This window comes from Balearica regulorum, chromosome 2 (assembly GCF_011004875.1).
Source record: "Balearica regulorum gibbericeps isolate bBalReg1 chromosome 2, bBalReg1.pri, whole genome shotgun sequence".
Taxonomy (NCBI): Eukaryota; Metazoa; Chordata; class Aves; order Gruiformes; family Gruidae; genus Balearica; species Balearica regulorum.
In genome coordinates this window covers 6,003,418-6,027,796 of record NC_046185.1, presented here as the reverse complement: position 1 = coordinate 6,027,796, position 24,379 = coordinate 6,003,418, and the positions used below count along the sequence as shown (strand labels likewise).

Here is a 24,379-nt window from a genome sequence, read left to right as displayed (position 1 = left end):
GACGTTATTGCAGGCCCATTATTGCTAGGCAGTGATTTATCATTATGTGATACACCACTGCTATACTGAATCTTCACAGAGGTCAGGGGCAGACTCAGTGTCAGAGCAGTGTAAAAATCAGGCCACAGTAAAAAATACCTGGAGTTGTGCTTTTGTCACCCAGTAAAATTTCATCATCAGTTCAAATCTCTCATTTTCATTGTGCTGATCTTTGCTACAAGGAGAAGAAAATGACTGAACAAGAGACTTCATGGTGCATGTATCAATGTCTCAAACCCCTTCTCTCTCCCTTTCTCTGTGAACCCTGGAAGCACACGTCCATCTCCCAGGAGGCCTGACTCAGCCCTTCTTCTTTCCAGGAAAGACACAAAGCTGCAGCTTTCTGTACGCTGGCCAAAGGACAAATAGGAAACAAAGGAGACAGAGGGCAAAGACAAGCATTTATAAGGGAATGATAGGCTTTTGATGAGAAATTAATGAAACACAAAGATAATGTCGGAGTAGCCACAGAGAAAACACCCACAAAGAGCAAAGCTGAGGAGAGGTGGGAGGAAAATGCTGATGAGAGGCTGGGGGGAAGAGACAGCAAAATTAAACAGAAAGGAGTCTCAGCAGATTTCTGTAATGTAACACTGATGAAGCCTTTTATGATTATAGACAGGGATACACAGAAATGTTCCTTTGCAGGAAGTTTGCATACTCATATTTTAATATCTCTGAACACTTTCCCAGCCTCAGTAGAAGTGAAAACCTTTTAGCTGGTGCTGTATGCTCTAAATCCCTGTGTATCATGAGGTTCCATGGAGCAATATCACTGAGGTCTGTTCTGGAGGGACAGGCACATCAATATGTTATGTCCTGCCAAAGCAATGGAGACATCGCTTGCATGGTACCTTGTGGGACCCGGACACGGGTTGGTTCTTATCCAGAGCCAGACAGAAGCCTGAGCTGATTCTACCTGTGTGTTAGATGTAAAATACCATGCAAAGTAATGACATTCTGGGCTACCTGAAGTAAAGCCAAATCCATAAGTCAGAATGGCCTTAAACACTTCCAGAAATCTCAGCCTGCACCTACTTCAAGTTCAGACACAAGCACCGACCCAGTGTGCAAACAAACGGTAAGTATTATTGCTATTTATGTGCCACCTGTTGTTTACCTGTCTCTATTCTCTCGGACTAGCCATTCTTCATTTTCTTAGACTGGATGTTTGGCTGCAACATTTCCTGAGATAGATCTATGCAAGTATAAATAACAAAAAGATTATAGTTGTCCCTGAATGAATTTTTGAAAGGTATACACCACCGTTCAATACTAGTGTCAAAAAAAAAAGACTGCCAGAGAAATCACCTTACAGCCGAGAGGAAGCTTTTGAGCTCCACAGAGAGATTTCACCAAACTTTTCCATCTGAAACACATTTTGTTCTGCAGTTGATTTGCACATAATAAATCCATCTCAGTCACATTAGGAGGACTGACATCAGTTGTCTAGTCTCTCTGTGCCCTATGAAATGACAAGAAATAATCTCTGATCTCTTCAGGTCCTCTGCTGCAGACTTCAGGGGGAGGACTTTCCAGTGGATTACCCTCAAAGTTGCATGAACAGTAATTGTATCCCCAGTCCAGGTTCACCAGCTCCCCAAAATTTGCTGGAAGGGACCGTAGATGGTTGTTTCCCAGCCAAAGCGTGTGCAGATTCCTTAGAAGACATATATCCTCGGGCAGACTCTCCAGTGAGTTGAAGAGCAATAGCAACGTTTCCAGTTTCTCCAGCTGCCGAATGCTGGAGGGGATTGTGCCTATTTTGTTGTCGCACACATCCAGAAAGGTGAGGCTCCTGAGCTGGCAGAGGGGTGCAGGCAGTTCGGTGAGACTGTTGTTGGCCAGGTGGAGGCTGTGCAACCTTTGAAGTGCCCCCATTTCTGGGGGCAGCGAGCTCAGGTTGTTGCTGCTCAGAGTGAGCCTCTCCAAGTGACTCAAAGTGCCAATTTCGGCAGGGATTTTCTTCAAGTTGTTGGAGTCTACGTAGAGGCAGGTTAAGTTCCTGAGGTGGCTGATTTCTCGGGGGAGCAGCTCCATCCGGTACCTCAGGCAACTCTCTCGTTCTGGGCTCATCTCCAGGACCTGCAGCTGGCCCAAGCTGAAGACCTGCGTGGGAACCGACACCAGCTCTCTGCCTGAGATCTTGAGTTTCTTCTTCCCTTCATGCTTTGGATCGTGCTCTGTAAGGTACCTCCAGAGTGGATCGGGGCCTGTAGAGGCACATCCAAAAGAGGTGTCTGCATCCATTGTTCCACCAGAACCGCGGCTGGTTGAACCGAGAGAGTCAGTGATGATTTGTTGCATACTCCATGGGCAACCTCCGAGGTTCTTGGTGGATCGAGGCCCTCTGTCAGCTTTCCTCTCTGCCAGGCATGTTACCAACACACAATGCAGAGTGTTTGGGTTGCTCAGATACATCCCACTGAGTAAACACTTGGCTTTCTCACTTGATCAGGTGTTTCCCTTCCAGCTCTGCAGTGTACACACAGCTCCCAGGCTATGACGTCACCTCTTGCAGTTGCAGCCAGTGAGCTGGTGGCAAATATCTGTCGGTGTTGAAAGTGAAACAGCAGCACCGTGCCGATGCTTTTCAGCATATTGGTTCAAATCCTTGTTTGTATGTAGCTCTTTTCTTCCAGGAGGACCTAGGGTGTTGTAGTCTGAGGAATTCACATTGGTCAGTCCCAGGGGATTGCAATGGAAGAAGCAAAGGATTGGTAGATAAAGCAAATGGTAAATGGGACATGATAAAGCACATGGTAAATGGAAGAAGAAGAAGACAGACTCATAGCTGGGAACCATGAATAGGTCCTGCCCTCAGGTCAGTTTGTGCCTTTATCATGAAGCAAACACAATAAAGAATTTTGAAATCCGGAAGTCCTTCTCCCTCCTGATGAGCGTATGAACCCCTGCAGCACAGAGATACTGTCTGTCTTGTGCTGCACTTGCTTCAGCATATTTAAAAGCAAATTTTTATTCCTTGCTGGCATAGCTTTTGTAGGAGAGATGAAAAATGCCAGGTTTATCCCAAGCCACTCAGCACAGCATGTGATGTAGAGAGCAGGGCGTTTTTCCTAGGAGAAATTGTGGGTTTGAAGCCTCAGGCTGAGAAAGCCCACCTCTTTTACTTTATCCTTTAATCCTTAAGGTTTTAAGCTAAAAAAAAAGTGCTTAGGACAACCATTTCAAATGCTTTTCAAGGAGAGAGGTCTCCACAGCATCCCACAGGTTATTAAAGGTAGAAGACAATGAGTCAGAGGTATGGTCTAAGCAGGTCTACCAGGTCAGGTCTTGTGAAGAAGGAGCATGTCAGCTCTGCTTTCCCACCCTGCTCAGCTCTGATCTCCTCAGCCCTGCATGGTCCTGAGTTTGCTGGAGCCTGTGTCCCAGCACCAGGGGAGTGCATGGACACACAGATGGGTGGTGAGTGCTGGGAGCTCTATATCCAGACAAGGCTGACAAGATTTCGGGATTGTCGTTTAACCCTCTGAACTTACACTTTAGGCTCTGCTGGTTTTTAATGGTGTTTCACCCTGAAATACAGATTTTCAGGGCTGTTATATACCAGTTGTTACCCTTGACTTGGATTCAGAGTGCAAATGCCATGACCCTATTGAAATCAAGCCCTGAATTTCCTCCACATTAATTTTTTGGCTTCTGTAAGAGGAAACTTTATCACTTGCCTAGTATCCAGAAGTGTTGTAAGGCTGCTTTGGCGTTGTAAGCTCCTGGAATGCTGGTGACTGGAGACAGGCCTGCTGTATCTCCCAACTGAGACTGCGCAAGCTATTGAACTGGGGCTATCACAGCTGAGTATGCAATGGCATGAGCAGATCCTGGGGACACTAAAAGTGGTTGATTACTCCTGTTCTTTAGGGTCATCATTAATGTCAATGGGGCTGTGCTAGCTTCATCAAGAAAGGGTGGACATTTTACACACAAAAAAAATTCAGCAGAACTCAAAAAAAAGTCTGATAGTTGTTCATAAGTTCATTTTTCTGGAGAAAAGGAGACTGAGGGGAGACTTTATTGTTCTCTACAACTACCTGAAAGGAGGCTGTAGCCAGGTGGGTGTTGGTCTCTTCTCCCAAGTAACAAGTGATAGGACAAGAGGAAATGGCCTCAAGTTGTGCCAGGGGAGGTTTAGATTGGATATTAGGAAAAATTTCTTCACCAAAAGGGTTATCAATGATTGGAACAGGCTGCCCAGGGAAGTGGTTGAGTCACCATCCCTGGAGGTATTTAAAAGACGGGTAGATGTGGCACTTAGGGACATGGTTTAGTGGTGAACTTGGCAGTGTTAGTTTAAAGGTTGGACTTGATGATCTTAAAGGTCTTTTCCAACCACAATGATTCTGTGATTCTATGATTCTCAGTAAGAATGGGTACCATAACTTGGAAGTATATGTACATCAGAGATGAATACAGCAGCCAAAGAAAAGTGAGATTTTCACTTGCAAGGGAAAGTTGCTTACCAGAAATTACAATTAACCATAAAAATAATACTCAAAGTTAAAATCAGCTCCTATCAAGAAAGTGCTGAAGATGTTATTGCAATGAGAGTCATTTCAGACTTGGATGAAAGCCATCTCCCACATTACTAAGGGGAAAAATGTGTTTCTAAGAAGACATTGTCAAATATGTCTGTCCTGTGAAATAAACCAAGTTGCTGTGTGTGCTGCCTTCTGTTTAAACATGCTTACCTCTTCAAATCAAAACCTAAGCCTTTCAGACAGCATGTCATGCAGAGCCAAAGCTGTGGTCATAGAAAGAGGTCTTTGTGATGTTGGACACTGTTCTCCTGCTGCACTTTTTCACACCTGGAATTTGACCCTGGGTTTTCCTTTACCAAGGTGACAGGTTCTTTTCTGCTCCATCTTGCAGGACATCCCTCTTCCTGACGCTGATCGCTGGCTCATCGGGAATGTCAGAGTATGATTAATGTCCCTCTGTCAAATTGTTCCCTTGAGCTTTCTACATAAGGTTCATGATCCAAAATGTAAAATAACAAGAGCCCACATTTTCAACACATGATCCCCCTAGAGACCCAGCAGCATATTCTCATTCTCAGTTCAAATTCCAACAAGAATATTGCCAGCATCAATATTCTTGAGTCAAGCTACGCGAGGTATTCAGAATTCAGCCTTTGGAGTGAAAATCTGCTTTGTAAAGCAGCTCTGAAAACCAGTCTCCTGCTCATCATGTCTTCATGATTTTCTAATCAGCTGTTCCCATTTGACAAGTCAGAAGACAAAAATCTTTGTTTGTGACTTCCAGGTTTAATCCAGATTGATGAAGCTAAGCAGGCTTTCTTTTCTTATTTCAACTTCACCATTTACAAAGGTGTTGTTACAAAGGAAAGTCCAGACTCTGACAGACGCTTATTCCCTTCAGGACCTCAGAGAGGTGCTGAAATTGGGATGTAGGAGGCAATTGGGTGGCTGATGCAGAGACCCAGCAGCAAGGAGAACTCCTCGTGGCCTCTGACGGATGGTCACCCCTGTGCAGGGCTGCAGATCAGGACCAGAGCCTGCCTTCACCCCCAGGCTGCCTCTGTCTTTGTGCTGCTTTTCCTCCCCATGCCATGGAGCAGCAACCTTAACCCTCAGCAGCACTGGACTCCAGCTCGCAGAGACTGAAGGGCATGGTAGTGGATTTTTTTCAGTCTGTGTAGTTACTGTTGAGTTAGTGCAGTATTTTAAGACATTTTTCCTGTTATTCCCTGGCACAAGAACTGTGCAGGTTCGTACCATAACCTTGCCCCTCTCCGAGTTTTCTGGCTGCTAGTCACATAGCACCCAGCATCTCATCATCAGTAACACATATATCCCCACACAAACTCAGTGGGAAAGTGAGTCAGTAATGGTGGAAGATAGACAGCCACCAGAAGATCTTTTTTTCCATGAAGACCTAGTTAATGTAGGCAATACAGCCCAGAGTGCTTCAGCTGACTACTTTAGGATGAGCTGAATCTCTCTCCAGGCTCCGCAGCTCACACTGGAGCCACCAAAGTGCAGGTGCCATGGCCTGACTCTGAATCCCACTGTGACAGACTGACATGGGATTCAGGTACCTAGACATAAGCATCTTACATCATTTGATGTGATTGATAGGTAATCTCCCCTGGGTCACCCACTACAGATCTGGGAAGCCTCCCCTAGGTCCTACATCATATCTGCCAGTCTCCTGTCGATGTCTCTGGCACCCAAGACATTGTCGGATGGTGATACCCCACCATGCCGAGGCATCAAGTCCTGCTCCAGAAGCTGCGAAAATGCAATCTATAGCAGGGTAGAGCTTGGCCAGTTTCCACATTAAAAGACTGACTCATCAATAAACTCTATTTTCCTTTTTTTTTTTTTCCATTAAAAGCTGTGCTCATCTCTCAGCCAGTTTTGTGGTCAGAGCACAGAGCTTGGGCTTAGCATTTTTATTGTTTCTCTGGAAAAAAACACACACATTTGGTTTAGTCCTGAACAGAGGTGCCTTGCTTTGATTACACAGCTCCAAATAAATATGTAGAACAGAGTTCAGCCTTACATAGTTTAATTATCCCCTATTAACAACAAGAGGTGGTAAAAGGACAGCTGAGGAAACTGGCATTACAAGGCTGTACTGAGAAGAGCCACTCACAAGTGACAAAGAAGGAAAATAAGCTGTTATAGCTTCCAAGCCGAAGCCAATTCAAAACAGTTTAGAAAACAATTATAAATTGTTAAATAATTTAACACAAAAAATAGTTTCCCCAAATGATCCTGTTGTTTTGTTTTATTTTTTAATTTCTGTATTTGACACGCAAAAAATTTAATGGAATAATGGTCTGTTTGCTATAATTGCAATAATTTACACACTTGATTTAAAAAAAAAAAACAACACCCATAAACCCCATGTGACATTAGCACCTTTTTTAATATGTAAATAATACATTGTCTGGCCCTCTAATGCAATTTTAACAGCATATCCTCACTTACCACAGGACCAGCCAAAAAAAAAATCCCACAAAAATATCAGCATATTCCTGAGTTTAAACCTCAGACTCAGTGAACAGACTTTAGGGTGATGTACCAAGCGCTTTGTTGCTGAGACAGGAATATTGAGATGCAAAAGTCACAGCCCTCCCTCACTCAAGAGCGATTAGGGCAGAGGCCATCAGCACTGCCTCTGCTCTATCTGCCACCTCCTGCCTGCACGGTCACCTTGCAAGATGCTGGACAGACGATACACGTCTGCCTGTCATCTTCCAGCGCACCCAGTCACCTGCTCAGGCACAGAGGCATCTGCGTTTTCTGGAGGGCAGCTCCTGACCATGCCCAGGGCTGTACTTGTAGGTTTGCTGCCTGCCCAGATGGCAGACCTAATTTGGGCAGTAATCTCTGGCCACTTTTCCAAAGACTGCAAATACGCATGAACAGGCTGAGGCACGAACGGTTGCAGCTTTTGGTGTTTGGGCTTGCCAGGCAGAAATCCTGCAAATACACCCTCCTTTCTTACCTTTTATTGCAGGTGACTTTTTAGGCACATTCACACAGGGCTGGCTTCTGAAAGAGGTGGCAGCTATAGAAGCCTGCCTTTGGTGACCCATAGAAACTGGGGGGCTATTAACCCAGGTCTTGATCTCGGTCTGCAGCATGTGTCTCGTGCTCCTCTCACTAGTGGCAGATTACGCTTGGTAAATGCCAATTAACTGGCTGGAGACAAAATGAGCTTTAAGAAAAAGCTGGGAGATGGTACCCACTGAATTCAGGGCACAGAAACAGTCTGGGGTGTGTCCAGGAACAGACTGAACAGACAAGCATATGCTAGGGAGTATGCTGGAGCAAAGGGAATTAGGCTGTGTCCCCTTTTCTGGGTGGAGAAGTTGCAGAGCTGTAGTCTGTGCCTAACCCATGCAGATATTTTAATTGCTATTAAAGATACAGGTGTGTCCCTCATGTTCCTAACGCTGACTCTGGGCAATGGCTCCAACAGACATTCAAATGAAAGATTTATCTGAAAAAAACCCTCGATCTCCTTCAACTGGATACCACTGCACCATCTCACAGGGGTGAAAGACCCTGAAATTCGTTTAACAACAGAACGTCGTTATGTACCTGCCCTGCGCATGGTGCACTGGAGACACACATGATGAGAGATAAGGTACAGAGGCCAAGGAGTCACCGTCACGACAGGAATTAAGTGTCACATTAAAACAGCCCAGTTAACATGATTGACCTTCATAAAAACCTGCTCATTGCCATTGCATTTCTTCAAAACGATGGCTTGTTGTCATGTTGGGCGTAGAAAACCTGTTCTACCTCACCACTGGAGGGATGAAATCTCAGCCTGGACTAGGAAAAAGTGGTGATATTAAATACAATGTGATCAACATGCTTGCTGAATACTGAAATACAGCAAGCTGACCCAAGATGTAGAACAGTAACAGATATACCATTGAGAGTTACTTAAAAGTGGTAAGCTTTTCACTTCATATTTTCACTTTGATTGGTTTTCCATAGCAAGAAACACAGTAAAATCAAATCAAAGAGTTTATTTGCATAGGAAATAGCAAAAATAGCACCACTGAGAGCTACACAGTAAAGACTGTTTAACCCTGGCATATGAACGTATTATTTAATTTCATTTTTCAGTAAAACAGAGGCAAATTTTATCTGCTACTGGGTGAGAAAAAGACTCCAAGGCTGGCAAATTATTATCTCTGGGCTTTAGCTTCAGGGTCTGATTCTGGGGTGCTTATAGACAGCTGTGGCTTCTGCTCAGCTTAGCCAGCTTGGAAGCACCACGCCATATGGTGAACGTGCCAGCAGGGCAGGGTGCCTCTTTTCCATCTCCAAAAGACCCGAAGAGATTTCCAAACACATTCTGCAGTTAGTGCCTGTGTCCGGTTCGTTACTCCGATCTCTCACTACAAACTGCTTTGTGCAGAAGAGTTTTGAAAATGCAGCTGCTTTGCTGGCCAGCACATATATCCAAGGCCTGATCACCTCTCAGATCCCCACCTTTGTGGGTGGACTTGTCTTGGTCAGAGGGTTAAACTCACAAATGACCTATTGTGAAGGTGTTTTCAGATTCCATCCCCTCTTTACTTTCTCTTTGCATTCTCAGGTTGACTTTGGCAATTAGCTGACAGGGGAAAACAGCTTCTCACCTACCCTCTAAAACATGACCTTGCCAAGTTATTGTCATAGTGGATCATCCAAAACAGTGAAGTTGGGTCAAAACTTGGCTTCCTGAGATTTTTAATACCAGGTGAATTTCTATGCAGCTCTGGCTGATTTTTTGGGGGTGAAGCAGTGGTAGGGACCTGTGTGTGTGCTGACAATGAACAAGAGATGTGGCAACCCTGAGCTGACAGAGGACAGCATCAAAGCTTTTTGCAGAGGCATCTCCCTGATAGAAGGAAGATAAGTTCCATCTAGCAGAACCAAACCCTCTGAGTACTGAAGCTCTTGCGCAGGGAGCAGTGAGGAGGTTTAGATCATCTCTGTGGTCTCTTCAGGCTTTGCTGTCAGATCCCACGTGGTCCCATAAAATGTAGCTCCTACAGGATAGAGTTTAACTTATGGGTAGAAGAAGGTTAAATTTAACAGGGATCTTCTGGGAAACACAAACTGACTGTTCATAACTCTCTGTCCATTGTGAGTTGAGCGTACTGGAGACCTCTTTTCCAGCTTTGGTATGGCTTTGCCTACCTCCCTTCCATGTGGATGGCAGATAGAAAGAACAATCCTGCAATCAGCCTGTGTCTCACAGTTAATGCCCTGGGCTGCGAGATTTGATTTGGGTTTCAAGGGTGAGGGGTAAAGCTATGGAAAGAATTAATCAGATAACAGACAAAAATTTTGGCATCGGAATGGTTTTGCATAAACAGATACACAATGCATTAATATTATATGCTCTTCAAAAGAGGAAAAAACCACTTATTTTTAATGTTTTAATATGCCCTGATGTTAGAGAAAACAAAAACAAATTCACATATCACATCAAAGATAATAATAATAATAATAATTATAATTCATAAAAATAATCTGACCGACCGGCAGCATTTGTTGGCTTTAGAAGGCCTCCCATGAAAGAAACAGAGTTGAAGACATCTGAGAGCTCTTGGCAGACGTGATGAATTCAAGTTTTAAAGACAAGTCTGGGGATACTCCCTGCATGCTATGGCCCTTTGACGTTGGCGGGTCTGGCAGCCAAGCTTGCATAGTAGGCGCACTGAGTGGGGTCACACTGTCCGTTGGCTCCCGGAGGTCCCTGTGGGCCCGTGAGACCAGGTACCCCAGCTTCACCTTGAGGGCCAGGTGGTCCTGGCATCCCATCTTTGGCATACCCAGGCTCCCCTGGGAGGCCTAAAATAAAAAAAAAACAAAAACCAACCAACCACCCTTGGTGAGCGGCACTCCTAGAGTGCCGTACTCAGCACTGCAAGATCACAGGAGATGGCTTTGCTGCCAGCCTGCATGCAAACATCAGCTTCCACAGATTTGGGTCTGGCCAGCATGTATCTACAAGGATGGGGCAAGCACAACCATCTGAATGCAAGATTTCCACCCCCTGTGTCATCCTTGGGCTGCACAACTGTGCTATGCTGTTCTTCCTGTCACCAGGTTGTTGAAGTTGTGCAGCTGCACAAGCCAACTAATGACAAATAGTCCTCACAGGGAGGAGGTGAGGATGGGAAAGCTTGAGGTAAGAGCCAGCTTTGGGACATAACTCATTCATATGAAGCATAGCGGGTCCATTGTTACTTTAATGCAATGCAGGGTCAGTATGCCAAATGCAACACATGGAGTTATGAAGGCTTCCCATAGTTTCCTCCTCCAACAAAGCAGGGTGAAGGCAAAACTGATCAATGGCTTTTAATTTTAAATCAGAAACAAAATATATTTGTTGCTTCTTTGTCAGCAAAGGTAAAGCACGAGCTGTATGCCTGAGGCACAGGTGTTGGATATCACCTGTTATAACATCTGAAGCTACCTGGATCTCTGGGTTCAGCCTGATCACGAGAAGATTCTGGCAAGGGCAGATAAGACACTTCACTGTGTATCTAGTAATTAAAGCTTCGCTTTGGATTTGTCCCAAAGGTCAGTTAACCTCGCTGTTACTGAGATGGATGACTATATCTGTCAATCAGGCTGAGGAAATAAAGGTGGCCAGATATGATGCTAGTGATATATTTCTTCCCTTTGGGCCACTTTCTACAGAAATTGTGTATACATATTTATGTTATCCTGATTGTCTATCTAATATGGCAAGAGACTTGTGTTCTTGTAGCGGTTCTGAGTGATGTGTTTTCTGGGGTGTTCTGAATAAACATACCTGGAATTCCCGGAGGACCTATTTCCCCTCGTTGGCCAACGCCAGTGTCTCCCTTCTCACCCTTTGCTCCTCTTTCGCCTGTAGAGAGAGAAAGAAAAATAATGAACTGACAAGCATGATTCACAGAACTAAAGAATACTGGTCTTCCTTTCACACTGAAGTCAATATATCTGCTAAAAATAGCTCCTAATTGTGGCCAGTCTTCTGAGATGAGACGTTAGGTGGGAATGAAGACTTGCTCCACTCCAATTCTGGACAGAGGTGGAACACACCAGCAATTGCTGGTCACATTCACTGCCTCTGGTTCAACAGACTGAGGCTGCTTCTAACACATCTGTTTTGAGGACCACTTAGATGCTACTAACAGAAGAGATGGACCACCAAAGTGTGGTAGACACATCCATTTATTGGACTTCTCAAACACTAAGTTTCACTCACCTTTGGGACCAATTGGTCCAGGTGGCCCTTCAGACCCAGTCTGTCCAGGCCGGCCAGGCTCTCCTGGAGGCCCAGTTCTTCCTGGGAGTCCTTCCTTCCCGGGGGGACCAGGAGGTCCTGGTCTGCCATGGGATGCTTTTACATGTGTAGGCTGTATCTGAGCCAGGAGATAGGCTAACTTTGCTGTGAAGAGGGGAAAATGGGTTTGTTAGATTAGAAAATCAGTGCTCCAAGACATGGAGGGCCAGAACCAGTGGCCCAGTAAAGTCCAAGTATTGTCACAGATCAATTTTTCAGGGACACTCATTCGTTGTCCCCATGCAATCCTTCCCTACAAGTCATGATGGTGCATCCCTGATCCTCTCTAAATTATGTAAATCTCATTTCTCAGTAGCTTTAAACTTCTCCTAAATTTCATACTTAATCCTAAACAGTACTCTCATCCTCCGCTCCTTGTCCACCAAGAATCTGAAATGTCCTTTCCTTTAGCTGTGCAGCTGGTGGATGTTTGTCAAACTGGAATCATTGCTGTTCAGAAAAGAAGAGCCCATTTCCACTCTGCTACACAGGACAAGATGCTACATGGCTGCTCTGTAGAGGGAAAGCTTACTTTTCTTGTTCTGGGCTGTTACACACGTGGAGTTAAAGCTGATGAATCCATCTGTGGCTGTGAAGTCAGATACTGTAACCAAGGCAGTTCCCTGCATCAGCAAGTTCTCTGTTTCCATGCAGGCACAGTGCTTGCCACTTCCAGATTCAGACCCTGAGCAGCCTAGAGAGCTCTTAACACATGCTCAGCATCACATAAACATCCTACAGAATGGGGGGGAGAAGGGTTTCCTATCTTCTCTTCATTGATCCAAAGTCTTGAATGCTTTTAGATTGGCATGGAATGCGAAGTCTGAGAGTGTGTAAATAAAATCCTTCAAATAAATCAGCTCATTGCACCATGGTCTTTATCATGAAGGAAAATGCCCATAGCTATGTGTCAGCTGCTCCAAGAGAGCTGTGTGAGAAGCAGCACTAGAGGTCTGCATTACAGATGGGGTCAGTAATGGCTTGCAATTCATGTACTTTGAGAGAAGCAGCAGCAGCCCACATCCACTCCACACCTCCTCATACTGATGGGTATCGACTGTCACAGCCAGCAATCAGTAACAGACATACTCCAGCTGGGATCTCAAAAGAAAGTTTACCACAGCCCACAGTCCTTCTGTGGGCTCCTACTCTGTTTATGTTCTCTTCCAGGACCTCAAATTAATCTGTTTGAATTTGTATCTTCTCTTGTCCTACCATCTCAGCCCAGGTATCTGCAGGAACGAGCCTACAGCAAAGTTGTTTTGGTAGCAAAAAGCCATGAGGTGATTAGCACAGGCAATGACCTTGGGTTGAAGAAGGGAGAAAGCCCCTGTATTATTGCTGGAAACATCAAGCTTGGGGAACACAAGTAAAGCTTGCTAAGCACATTTCATTTTATGCACTCCTCTTTCCAGGCAGGCTTGTTGCAACATTGCTTTCCATAAGCAGGAGAGGTTCAGGTGCCAGTTACACCACCACAGCTATGGAAAGTATTTGTCATACTCTCAGATATACCTCCTGCCTTCCCAGAGCTGATTACTTACCATCTAGCTGCTTGGCTAACTCCTCTTGGATGAGCCTTCTCAAAGTCTCTAGAGATGGGGGTTCCCCCTAGAAAGTAATAATCACAGCAATAACAAGACGTAATAGTCACAGCCGGGGAATGTGCAAAAGAAAGCCTCCACAAAGGTCCAATGGGTTGCATTTTGCCACCCACTGCATTCACAGGCCTGCAGGGACTGCCTGAAAGAAGAACATACGGGACTCAAAACATCCACAATTCCCAACCTGCTGGCAAGCCATGGGCCAAACAGTGTAAGCAGGGTGCAAGGTCAGAGAGCACTGTTGGTACACTGTCCCTGTCTCCTTCCTAGAGAAAAATCTCCCTCCTGCACTACTCATAGGAGAAGTAGTAGAAATCGAATCAGAAGACATCCCCTGCCCTACGAGACATAGTGGAGAGCCCACCTCCTTCCTCAGCACTGCACGGTTCCCTGCAGAGAGAAGCATGCGTGCCCCCAGGGCAGTTAAGGTGGGTATCTAGACTTGCTCTAAACACTCATACCGGGATCCATCGCCTGCTGACAGGCGTTATCTTGGGGAACAGAAGCCAGTTTACTCATATGATACACATTCTTCCAAACAAATACAAGGTTCTGCCTGATTTCAGGCTGTAGAAGGGTGACAGGAGATGGGGCTGCTTGGCCTTGGTCCCCAACCCAGCCTCCAAGAGATGATATCCTTCATCCCTCTCTCAGCTCTTTTGTGCAACATCGCTGTTGAACAGCTCTAATAGCTGTCAAAGCTGAAAGCTATGTGAACAACAACTCGGGGTGATCCAGCTGAAAAAATGATGAAAGCATTTTTGGTAGGCTGGAAGGAGAATATTTTAGGTTGTGACTTTCCAAGCAAATTAAAAAAGTGGCTTTAGAGTAACCAGAGTCTTGTCTTTGCATAAACTCAAAAGAAAAATTATCACTGTGTTTAAAAAATAAACCATTTTCAACCAACAAGATCAAATGTTTTCCTTCATAAATCAAAGTGAGATGTTTCACTTGAAATACACTTTTTTTTGGCTGAAATTATTCTTTCAATCAGAAGGTACTCTTCATTAAAAAATGTAGATTTTATTAAATAGCTAAAAAAACAATAACATTGCTGATAAGTACAGAGTTGGTCTATTTGCTGCCTTCTTCCGAACACAAATTTTGCATGAGAAAAAGATGTGTTTGTTGGTGACAAAAGAAACAATTTTGTCATTAAGTACTAACCATTTGTGACGGCTCTTAGTGAATATTCCAGTAAGTAAACATGATTATGGAACATACTTTGAAGGCTTACAAATTATCTTTTCAAATTTTAACCATATTAGTTGCATTAAGTCTCCATAATCATCACTGGATTTTATCAAATCTCTGTGCTGTTGAGGTACACACAAAGAAATGCTTCATCTAAAATTTCCCAGCTTTTACATCAGAGATTATTTCACTGTTTATTGCCCCCCTGAGGTAATCTCAAATTCATCTTCAGGATGGGCATAGCGGCTTCACTATTGTTGGTAGTGTTTCTCATTCTTCTACATACATTACCCTCAGGCACTCTCAGTAGCGAGATTGTTTCCCGTTAGAAAAAAAAAAGAGAATATTGAACAAAAATAGGATTTCATGAATTCTGATGAGCTGACTCTAGGATTTCCAGGAATAGAGCAGTGACCTTTCCACAGCTCAGCATTTTGTCTCTCCTAACAACCAGCAGCAGAGGAAGGCGTAAGACCTCCATATGAAATGCTATGCATTAACGCCTGTATAGAAAGAAGCTTTTTCAGACTCCAGACCCATGGCCACAGTCACATGATCCGATTTAGGTTTTAGGGGTACAAGGTGTCAGGGACTGGCCGCCCTGGCTGTAGGTCTGGATTGCTCAGCTCTCCTGAAGTTCAATCCAAGACCCCCACAACACGTCCCTGAGATATGCTGAAGCACTCCTTTCAAGACACAGCAGGTAAAACCGCCGCATCCCCATTAAAACACACACTTGCTCTGGTTTCTATCAGCCTTACTGGAATCTGAGGTATTTTTCTGATCACGTACTATGGCAGTAAAATTACAGTACAAAGCTCTTGTCCAACAACCTTACCCTTGGTCCTGGAAATCCTGGCTGTCCTGGGGGACCGGGAGGTCCAACTTGCCCCGTGTCTCCTGGGGGTCCATGGGGACCCATCAGTCCCGGATGGCCTTTATGACCAGGTATCCCAGGATCACCTGGAGGGCCCTTTTCTCCTTGAGGGCCTTTTTCGCCTTTGATGCCAGGCTCTCCCTAAGCAAAAAAGCCGACATTACAGCCACAAAATAAGAGGCAAACTTCTGATTTCCAAGCACAGCGAAACACAAACAGCTGAGCTGGCAGCGTTACTGAATACAACATCTGGTGCACTACAAATGATCCACAAATTATTACTGACGGAGAATGATTAAAGAGAGGGCTGGGAGGGTGGGGAGCATGGCAGATCTCTACAGGCCACACTTCACTCCTGAATGACCCCTTCCTTGGCCCCTAACTCAAAATAGCCCATTTTATTTCAACGTATTCTCCAACCTACCCTCTCTCCTTTGGAGCCAATTTCACCTGGTTTCCCTGGTGCACCCTGCAACAAAATAAGGGTGAGCATGAAAGAGCTATCCACGACAACAGTAAATAATAAAGTGCATGCCTTTGCAATGATTCTTGTGACCTGGGGAAAATTTGTTTCCCCCTGTGTCCCACACATTCCTGAGAGATCCCTGTTTGCTCTCAAATACCAACAATTCAAAAAAAAATCAATTTGTTGCAACCCAGGTAGCATCCTTGATTTTTATTTTTTTTTTTTTTTCCCCAAGACACCAGCCCTACTTTGAAACAACTGGGAATTTAACTTACCTCTTTCCCGGGAGGACCTTTCTCTCCTGGTTCTCCCTGAGAGATACAGAGAGCAAATTTAGCACCGCACTGCAAGGAGTTGGAAGAAAGAACCTACCTAATAACCATGAGTTTCTCTTTGCGTTTAGAACACAAGTTATCATCTGCTACACAGCAGCGTGGATGACTTATCATTATTCTACTGCTATAGGTCATTCCTGGAAAGACACATCCTACTATTTAGAAAGCATTTTTAGTAAAGCTGCATACTGTGTAAAAGTTTGTAAATAAAAGGAAGTAATTTCTACCAAACCAGCTGAGATCAGGACAGATGTTTCATTGAAAGTGTGTTCCTGCTTTCAATACATTTTATTTCTTTTTTCTTACAGGCATTTCACAAAGGTCCATACACTTTACTTGGCCTGGTTTAGCTTAAGCAGTGGCAACATTATAGCCATTACAGGCTAAATATGTAAGGGATGTAAAATTTTGTAAGGACAGGTACCATCTATTATTACACGAGCTGAGATAATGGATGCAGAGCCAGTGATAAAGCAAGTTTGAGCCTGAAAGTTTGCCTGTATTTTAGCACTGTATCAAATAACCTCAATTTAAACAAGCACCCTATTAGGATTTTTTTTCTATACTTTGCATTTATAATGTGATAATTAGGCAATACAATCTTATATTTTAGCATTTCAGTAAAAAAACCCCAGTCACTGCAGTCCTGAAGTGAACTGATAAAGCAAAGCAAACATTAAACTAGTTATTGCTAAAATTCTGCCCACTTTCCCATATCACAAATGGAAAGATTCATCTTTATAGTCCATTTACAATCCACACACATGATCATATCTATAAAGTGTTCATGCAGGTGGTACTTTTCCCATAACCTGGAAACACATATAACAACTTTGACAGTGCTAGCATGCATCCATGTATGCATGAGCAATACTAATCACAGATGTGTGATCACATCAGTTCCAAATTAGGCTGCATCAGACTCACTTGAGTATTCCTTAGGGCCACTTCAGTTCTAAATGGCCACCGTGTTTGCTGCTTTAAATTAATTTTCCAGAGAAATATTTCTTTCTCGTCTTTTCATCACAAAACTCCCTTTCCAGTCATCAAAAAGAAAAAAAAAAAAGAATCATCCTGTGGAAAATTCAGCTCTGCTAGATTCATATGAAAAACTTTTAAATCTCATTTTAAGTCACAGCAGAGCTAGAAACAAAAATATTTAGCTAACATTCACCTTTTTTAATCCTTCCAGTGGAATGTAACGTATTTTACTCACCTTGGAAGGGCTAAAGCTACTGGATTTCAGGCTGTGATATTTTCACATGTTCAGGTATTATTTTAGATCCCTTTGGGAAATATATGAATGTATTAATTGCAATGTACCTCTGTTGCTGGTAACAAAGAAATTTTCCTTGGAACAGCAACTATGAGAAATACCTATATTATTATCAGCACTTAAAATTTCCCTATTTAGCCCTTCTGGGGTTCATGCAGACATATAGTCTGAATAACATAAATACCCCATACGCACATTAAGAAGACTACTGAACCAGCTTGATTAATGCATACATTATCAGGGCTGACTGACTGGTACCAGCTCAGTAAATGAGATTATGGATGTTTGTCCGTAAGAAAAATGCTATTTTTGCAATCCAGTTTCCTTTGGAAGTAAAGCGTATGGCTTCTGGATCTATCAGATCTATCAGATCTCCTGCTTATGGGGTTTTTTTACCCAATTAAAGATGACCCATCTTCATCAGTCCAACATTTAAAAGCATGTAATTAGTGGGTCTAATCCATCCCCAGACATACTTACAGGTGGTCCTCGGGGTCCTATGAAGCCAGGGAGTCCTGGGTTGCCATTTTCTCCTTTATTTCCTTTAGGGCCCTTAGGACAGAAATGAGACAGACACTAGCAGCCCTTTCTCCAACATCTCTTTTCCAGAGTATGCATTTACAGATACACTGGAACAAGGGAGATTTAGATTGTATATTAGGAAAAAAATTATTCACCAAAAGGGTTATCAATCATTGGAACAGGCTGCCCAGGGATGTGGTTGAGTCACCATCCCTGGAGGTATTTAAAACATGGGTAGATGTGGTGCTCAGGGACATGGTTTAGTGGTTGGACTTGGCAGTGTTAGGTTAACGGTTGGACTTGATGATCTTAAAGGTCTTTTCCAACCACAATGATTCTGTGATTCTATGATTCTATGAACTGGGAAATTTCACTGTAGCAGCAGGACTCCCAAAACTGACAAGGAAAGGAAGAACAAAGTCATTTAGAAAAGCAGATTGCAAACACCATGCTTGCATTATTAATAAGCTATGTGGTGTCCCTGTGAAAAGATTAAAAGGAACTGACAATTATGGAAGTGACAGGAGGTATGTTCAGTGGCTATTCTGGCACTGCACGGTTTATAAGGTGGTGTTGGAGAGTAGAAATGCTGTGATGTGCGACGATGGGGAAACAGTGCAGATGGTCATACTGCTCAAATATGAGAATACAATCAACAGACAGCTACTGAGTTGCTCTTTTGCCTTTATTTCCAGGTTCAATTTAAACAAATGTCTGCCTTTTGCTTATCTCTTGTGATATTCTGCCAAAATATCCCTTTTTCTCACAGACCAGCGCAGCTTAAATGGCAGTTCATGACATAGAGCCATTTCATGTACGCTTCTGATTTTTTTTTTTCACTCTTACCTTTTCTTTCACAACTTTGTCCCCTACCTTCTAATTCAGAACATATCCCTTTTTCTTTCTAAAGTAAAACTTGCCTTCATTTTAAGCCCGTCTTGTGTAAAGTGAGCACCAACGAACCCGACAGGCACAAAGCACATGGCTTTCGGGTGTGCAATCAGCCCTGGGGATTTCAGGGGCCAGGCTGCATCGCTGTGTGCAGGCTTAAACACGAGCACTGTGAAGTGGGATGGGCACTGTCAAACAGCAGATGCAAAAGGAGAAGGCTCCTGGCAGGTTTTACCTTGTGATTACTAGTGAGCAATGGTGAAGGTGGAAAAGAAACCCTTATTGCCATGATAACCTTTCTTGCTTCTCCTGTTTTTCAAAATAGAATATATTGGCTTGTCACAACACATTGTGAAGGGAATTAGTGCATTTCCAGACAAGCTGGAAATAAATGGATTCATGTACAGCACAAGGAAATACTTCCCATAATAACCTTTATGAAAGGGAAAGGATTCATTTTAATGACAGAGAAGGATACTGATGACTGTCTGTTCTGCTGACCAATACTGTCTCATTGTTTCCTCTTTCTCATCTGACTTCATCCTTTTTCAATCTCCTATGTTATTTTTGGACTGTAAATCCTCTGGAGCAGAGACTGCTGTAGTTCTGTATTTGTGCAGGAACCTGCCTGGTGAGTGCCTAGGTCACTAGATGACTGTCTAGGTAATGTGATAATACAGTGATGATTAAAAAATAACCCCCATGTGGCACTCACAGGACATCCCAAAGACACAGTGGCCTGGTGAAGACCCAGAAAGCCAAAAAGCAGTAACAGGAATTGGGAACAGGGATGGGCATGATGAGAAGAAGAAATGAAGGTTGAAAAGGCGACAGCGGGGATCCACAGTGTAAGAAGCAATGGCAGTCGTCCCAGGAAGGTAAGAAGTTAAATCAGGAGAAAAAAATCAGCAGCACTAATTCTTGGCTGCAGAAAGGCTGTGAGACTGCACCACTCCTATCCCACCTGTAATCTGTGAGTTATCACCTCCCCATGCAGAAAGGTGTTGCTTGCTTCACTGAGACCACTTAGGAGGAGACATCCCTGCAGCAAAGCAATACGTGCTCAGGGCACGAGTCTGTCGCGAGGCTGAGGTTGCTTTATGGCATTGCAAGGGCCAAAAAGAGTGCAGCCCTGCTGTAATTTTTCAGATTCTCCAGCTATGCCTTTGTTTCTGTCTGAATCTAACAGCCCAGCAAGCTGTAACGTCTAGGTGGACAAAGACAGGGAAGAGCTCTGCATTGCAATAGATGCTACTGGAGATAAAGGTACACTTGCCTGGAATTGCTGAATCCTGAACAATTTTCAGCAGCAGAACAGAGGAAAAAAATGCCAACAAAACAACGAAAACACTGTCCTCCTTTACAGTTTTTCATTACCATGCTGTTCTTCCACACAGGATGGCCCCTGGGGGGTTTCATTCTGCTTCGTGATCTTGGTTTACTGCCCGCTGTCTGCTCTTTCCCCAAGAGCCTGGGGAGGATTTTTCTGCTGCTGCCATTCCTCAGTGGCAGTCTGCCAGCTCCCCGAGGCCCTCTCCTTCCTTGTGACAACTCTCTGCTGGCTGCACAGTCTCTGCTTGGCAAAATTAAATCTACTGGTGAAGATGAGGCATGCCAATCTTTTTTCCATACCAGGTAATCAATCATTTCCTTTTTCTGTGAACACTTAACTTTTGCTGGGAAAAATTATGACCTAGCCAGTAGCTCAATTCCAGGAACATAGCCAAACCCCCTTCAATGTCAGGGCCAGCGAGTGATTTTCAGATCACCAATCTTCAGACAAAGCAACTTCAGGGATGGTAAGCAGCTACACATAATGCACTCCACCACATAATGCACATACACATAACGCACTTCATCAGTCAGCTCTCCTTGATGTAACTGTTTCCTGCATGAGTTTCCCTTTGTGGTACTTACTGGGTTACCTGCTGGGCCAGGTTCTCCTGCAGATCCAGGTGATCCATTCTTGCCCTATGTCAAAAGGAAAAAGTTTAGTGAAGTAACATATATTACAATTAAAAATATCCACCTACTACTACACCAGTAGGGATTTCTTTAACATTGTCCAACCTGCTCTCTTGGCAGACTACAGAGTAAGGATCTCTTATTTCCAACTGACCCCACACCTTCTGCATCCCTGATTGCATGGCTGACCCCATCTCAGGACAAAAATTGAGAGATGTGGACCCAAATCTCCTAGTCTGAAGAGGACCAAACCAGCACTCCTTCTCCTCTTCTGTTTCTTCACTCTTATCCCTATCACATGCAGCATCCTCCTGCCACTCACTATGGCTGCTCCAAGTCACTGGTGTTCAGACAAGCCCCTTTAGTCCATGTTTGAAGCACTTCTTGGCAACTCATTGATTAATGATAAAGTGCTCTGCACTAGCTGACAGATATCTCCCGATCCCCCCATGCCTTCCTGTGTTAGAAAACTTCCTCTCTCCAGTGACTGAGGTAGGTCCTGCATATTATTGACTACCATCCTCTTAGGGCTATCATCTGAATCAGGCTCCAAAGGCCAGGCATCTACTTTTTAATCATCTCAGTCTTCCCCTTTTTTTGGAGACAAATACTTGTTCTAAAGCCTTGAGGCATTTGATACTTTCCTGACATCAGACAACCCAGAATGAGCTAAATCATCCTTTAAAAGGACCTGTTTCTCACCATTCCTTACCAAAGTAGCGGAGCTGACCATCTACACTGACTAAAGTTTGGTGAGATGAAATTCTGCGCCCTGCTCCTCTCTCCTCCCAGTTCACCATGCAGAGATGTTTTCCCTTACATTGGAGTTGACCACAAAGACCAACCCTTTTACTGGCCAACATTCAAAATCATGCCTCACAGTCTTAATCAGAGAAGAAACAAAGCAGAGGAAGAACAAGAGAAACTGGTACTTTGCCCTCCAACATAGAACACCCCAAGTATCTCTTCTCCAAAAAAGAACATGGCCTGGAGTTATGATAATCTCTGTCTCCTCAAATATTTTTATTCACTGCTAGTGTTGTGCAGGGGCATGACATGTTAGTGAGTGATGCCAACAGTACAGAAATGATGAGATAAATTATAAAGTAGACACAGGAGCTCTCCATATGTTCCTGCAGTCCAATTTAAACCCCTACCCTCCCAGCTCGGAGGGACCTGCCACTCCAGCTTCTGGCATTGCTGGCTGAATCAGTATTTTGCCCTGATTATGGAACATGTTGTAGAATCTGTTTCACTAGCAGGTCTTTCGAGAAGGAAAAGAAATTATTCATTGCAACATATTAAAGATGAGCCTAGGTTCAGCGACAGAGACCTGCATTCAAATTTGGAAAGGGTTGATTTTTAAGAGAGAACTGAAAACCCCATGAAATTAATAAAAGTAATTTCTCAGCCATTCCAAATGACACTTTCTGAAATGTCAACTAAATTGCCATTTCTCCACTGAAGTTGTAATAAAACTCTACAGGTGTTCAATTAAACAAACCTTTTCCTAAATTTATGTTTTGTTTTTTTTTTTTCCCCAGGAAAAATTACAGAAAGCATGACAAAAATGAATAATATCACAACTGGACTCCACATATCTCAAACTGGGCACTCGCAATTAGTGTCTACCTTTGAAAACTGAGGCCATGTGAGAAGCGAGTGAGATGCCAGAGTCAGGACTGGAATATAAGCCCTTCTGACACTGCAGCCCTGGGAGAATCCATTAAACTATTCTTCCCACCGAGTCAGCAACCATCACTCCATTGCACTATTATAAGCCTTCATCAGTTTCTAGCAATGTCATTCTGATTTCTCGTTCTCAACATAGGGAAAGTGTTTTAATCAAACATCACCTGAACATCATCTTGCTTAAGACTTCTTCCAAAACGGAGCTCTGGACTGCAGCACATTCCCCCTATACACAATGAACCTCCAGAAATGGCTTGTCAGGAGAGAAAACTCACCGGCTGCCCTCTGAGTCCTCGAGGGCCCTGTGGTCCTATGGGACCGGTATCACCCTGAAATGAAGAAAAGCATTCTGGTGAGTGAAAAAGATCTGACATGAAGGCAAGAAAACAAGCATTTGAAAATGTTCCTACTAAATTACATTGTTCATATATTAGAGGGAAACAGCATTTTCAGTTATGTGTGAGGAAGACCAGCCTTTTGAATTTTAAACATCTACCACTAAATGCAGTCTGATTACAGGCAGAAACCATTATTATCAGGTTACCTTAAAGCTGGATTTCTCAGGGACAGAATTCTCTAGTATTTCTCAAGAACTGACAAATTTGTTCTCTCTTGAGGGAGGCTTAAGACCTGCTTCTGTCTTCTCTGAGGGGTTCCCTTAGGTCTATCTTCCATTTTACTTTTCAGGGTACCATTTACAGCACAACAGTTTTCCAGTGATACAAGGGGGTGCAAATGAGAAACCACTTCCCCAAGTCCCACGGCAATGGCACATCAGCCACTCGGTACCTTGCTGAGCAGCTGCTGCAGGATCCCACGTCAGCTGCACTCTCCCAGGACGTTGTTATGTGACTGCATTTGACACTAATAATGTCAGAGGATCTATTTGTACCATCTCTCTTTCCTCTGAGCAGCAGCATCTTATTCCATAGGTATTTCACAGATTTCAGTGGAGCTACACACTCAGTAAGGTACAGCTTTTGCAGAAGAAGCGTGACAAAACCTGGCCCAGTGGGACCTGCAGAATGAAGCACTGCTCGGAGAAGGGTGGCAGAAAGCAGATCCATGGCTACGGAGCACAGCCTGGGATTCAAACAATGCAGCTTTCTCTGCTTTTCCAAAGATATAGCTGACATTTAAGTGTCAGCAGCCGAGTAGTGACAAAGACCTTCAAATTCTTTGTTACTTTAATGATCTTTGCACAAATCATTCCCTGTGCACTGCTGCAGTAATTCACCCTTTATTGCAGTTTCTGCAGCTGTTTTAGGTCAGGGTCACTGTGAATGAAAATCTTCATTTGTCAGGGAGCAGGAGATTAGTTTCTGCTTAAAATGGTACACTTACATCCTTGCCTGGTGGCCCCTCACGCCCAGCGGGACCTGTCGCACCTGGCTCCCCCTGCAATTCAGCAAAAAGGAAAAAGATATCAGCTCAAGGTCAAAGACAGACCAGTAACACCACTATAAGTGGTATGGAGTTTCTGCAATATTGGACTGAGCTCAGTGAAAACTTTTTAAAGCCAACAAGAGCCTCGTACATCATACATGACACGCAGCTTATAAAAATAACTCAGAATCATCTTCTGTAAGTGATGCACAAGGCAGTGCATTGCTTTCCAGCAGAATATTTGCTACTGCTAGTGCAGTCACTGAAAACCACCAATCTATTCATGACGCAGAAACT

General features: G+C 43.8%; 2 protein-coding genes across 2 annotated transcripts in view; both read right to left on the bottom strand.

The window, feature by feature from the left end:
- Positions 1-1,220: 1,220 nt before the first annotated feature.
- Positions 1,221-2,331, bottom strand: LOC104644060 (uncharacterized). The gene has a single exon (XM_010313565.2). It carries the CDS (start codon positions 2,287-2,289, stop codon positions 1,489-1,491), a length of 801 nt encoding a protein of 266 aa, XP_010311867.2. The 5' UTR covers positions 2,290-2,331; the 3' UTR covers positions 1,221-1,488.
- Positions 2,332-6,832: 4,501 nt separating this feature from the next.
- The window catches only part of COL22A1 (collagen type XXII alpha 1 chain), a 240,357-nt gene continuing 222,810 nt past the window's right edge, over positions 6,833-24,379 (bottom strand). The window contains exons 55-65 of the mRNA XM_075743260.1: positions 24,041-24,094; positions 22,972-23,025; positions 20,957-21,010; positions 18,107-18,178; positions 16,291-16,326; positions 15,974-16,018; positions 15,511-15,690; positions 13,419-13,485; positions 11,797-11,979; positions 11,359-11,436; positions 6,833-10,388 (exon numbers count right to left, since the gene is read on the bottom strand). Of these exons, the coding sequence (XP_075599375.1) occupies positions 10,201-10,388; positions 11,359-11,436; positions 11,797-11,979; positions 13,419-13,485; positions 15,511-15,690; positions 15,974-16,018; positions 16,291-16,326; positions 18,107-18,178; positions 20,957-21,010; positions 22,972-23,025; positions 24,041-24,094 (1,011 nt within the window). The 3' untranslated portion in view covers positions 6,833-10,200. The remainder of the gene's footprint in view (positions 10,389-11,358; positions 11,437-11,796; positions 11,980-13,418; positions 13,486-15,510; positions 15,691-15,973; positions 16,019-16,290; positions 16,327-18,106; positions 18,179-20,956; positions 21,011-22,971; positions 23,026-24,040; positions 24,095-24,379) is intronic.

Excerpts from the sequence above, each read along its gene's own strand:
- LOC104644060 (XM_010313565.2), bottom strand. The coding sequence starts at position 2,289 with ATGGATGCAGACACCTCTTTTGGATGTGCCTCTACAGGCCCCGATCCA.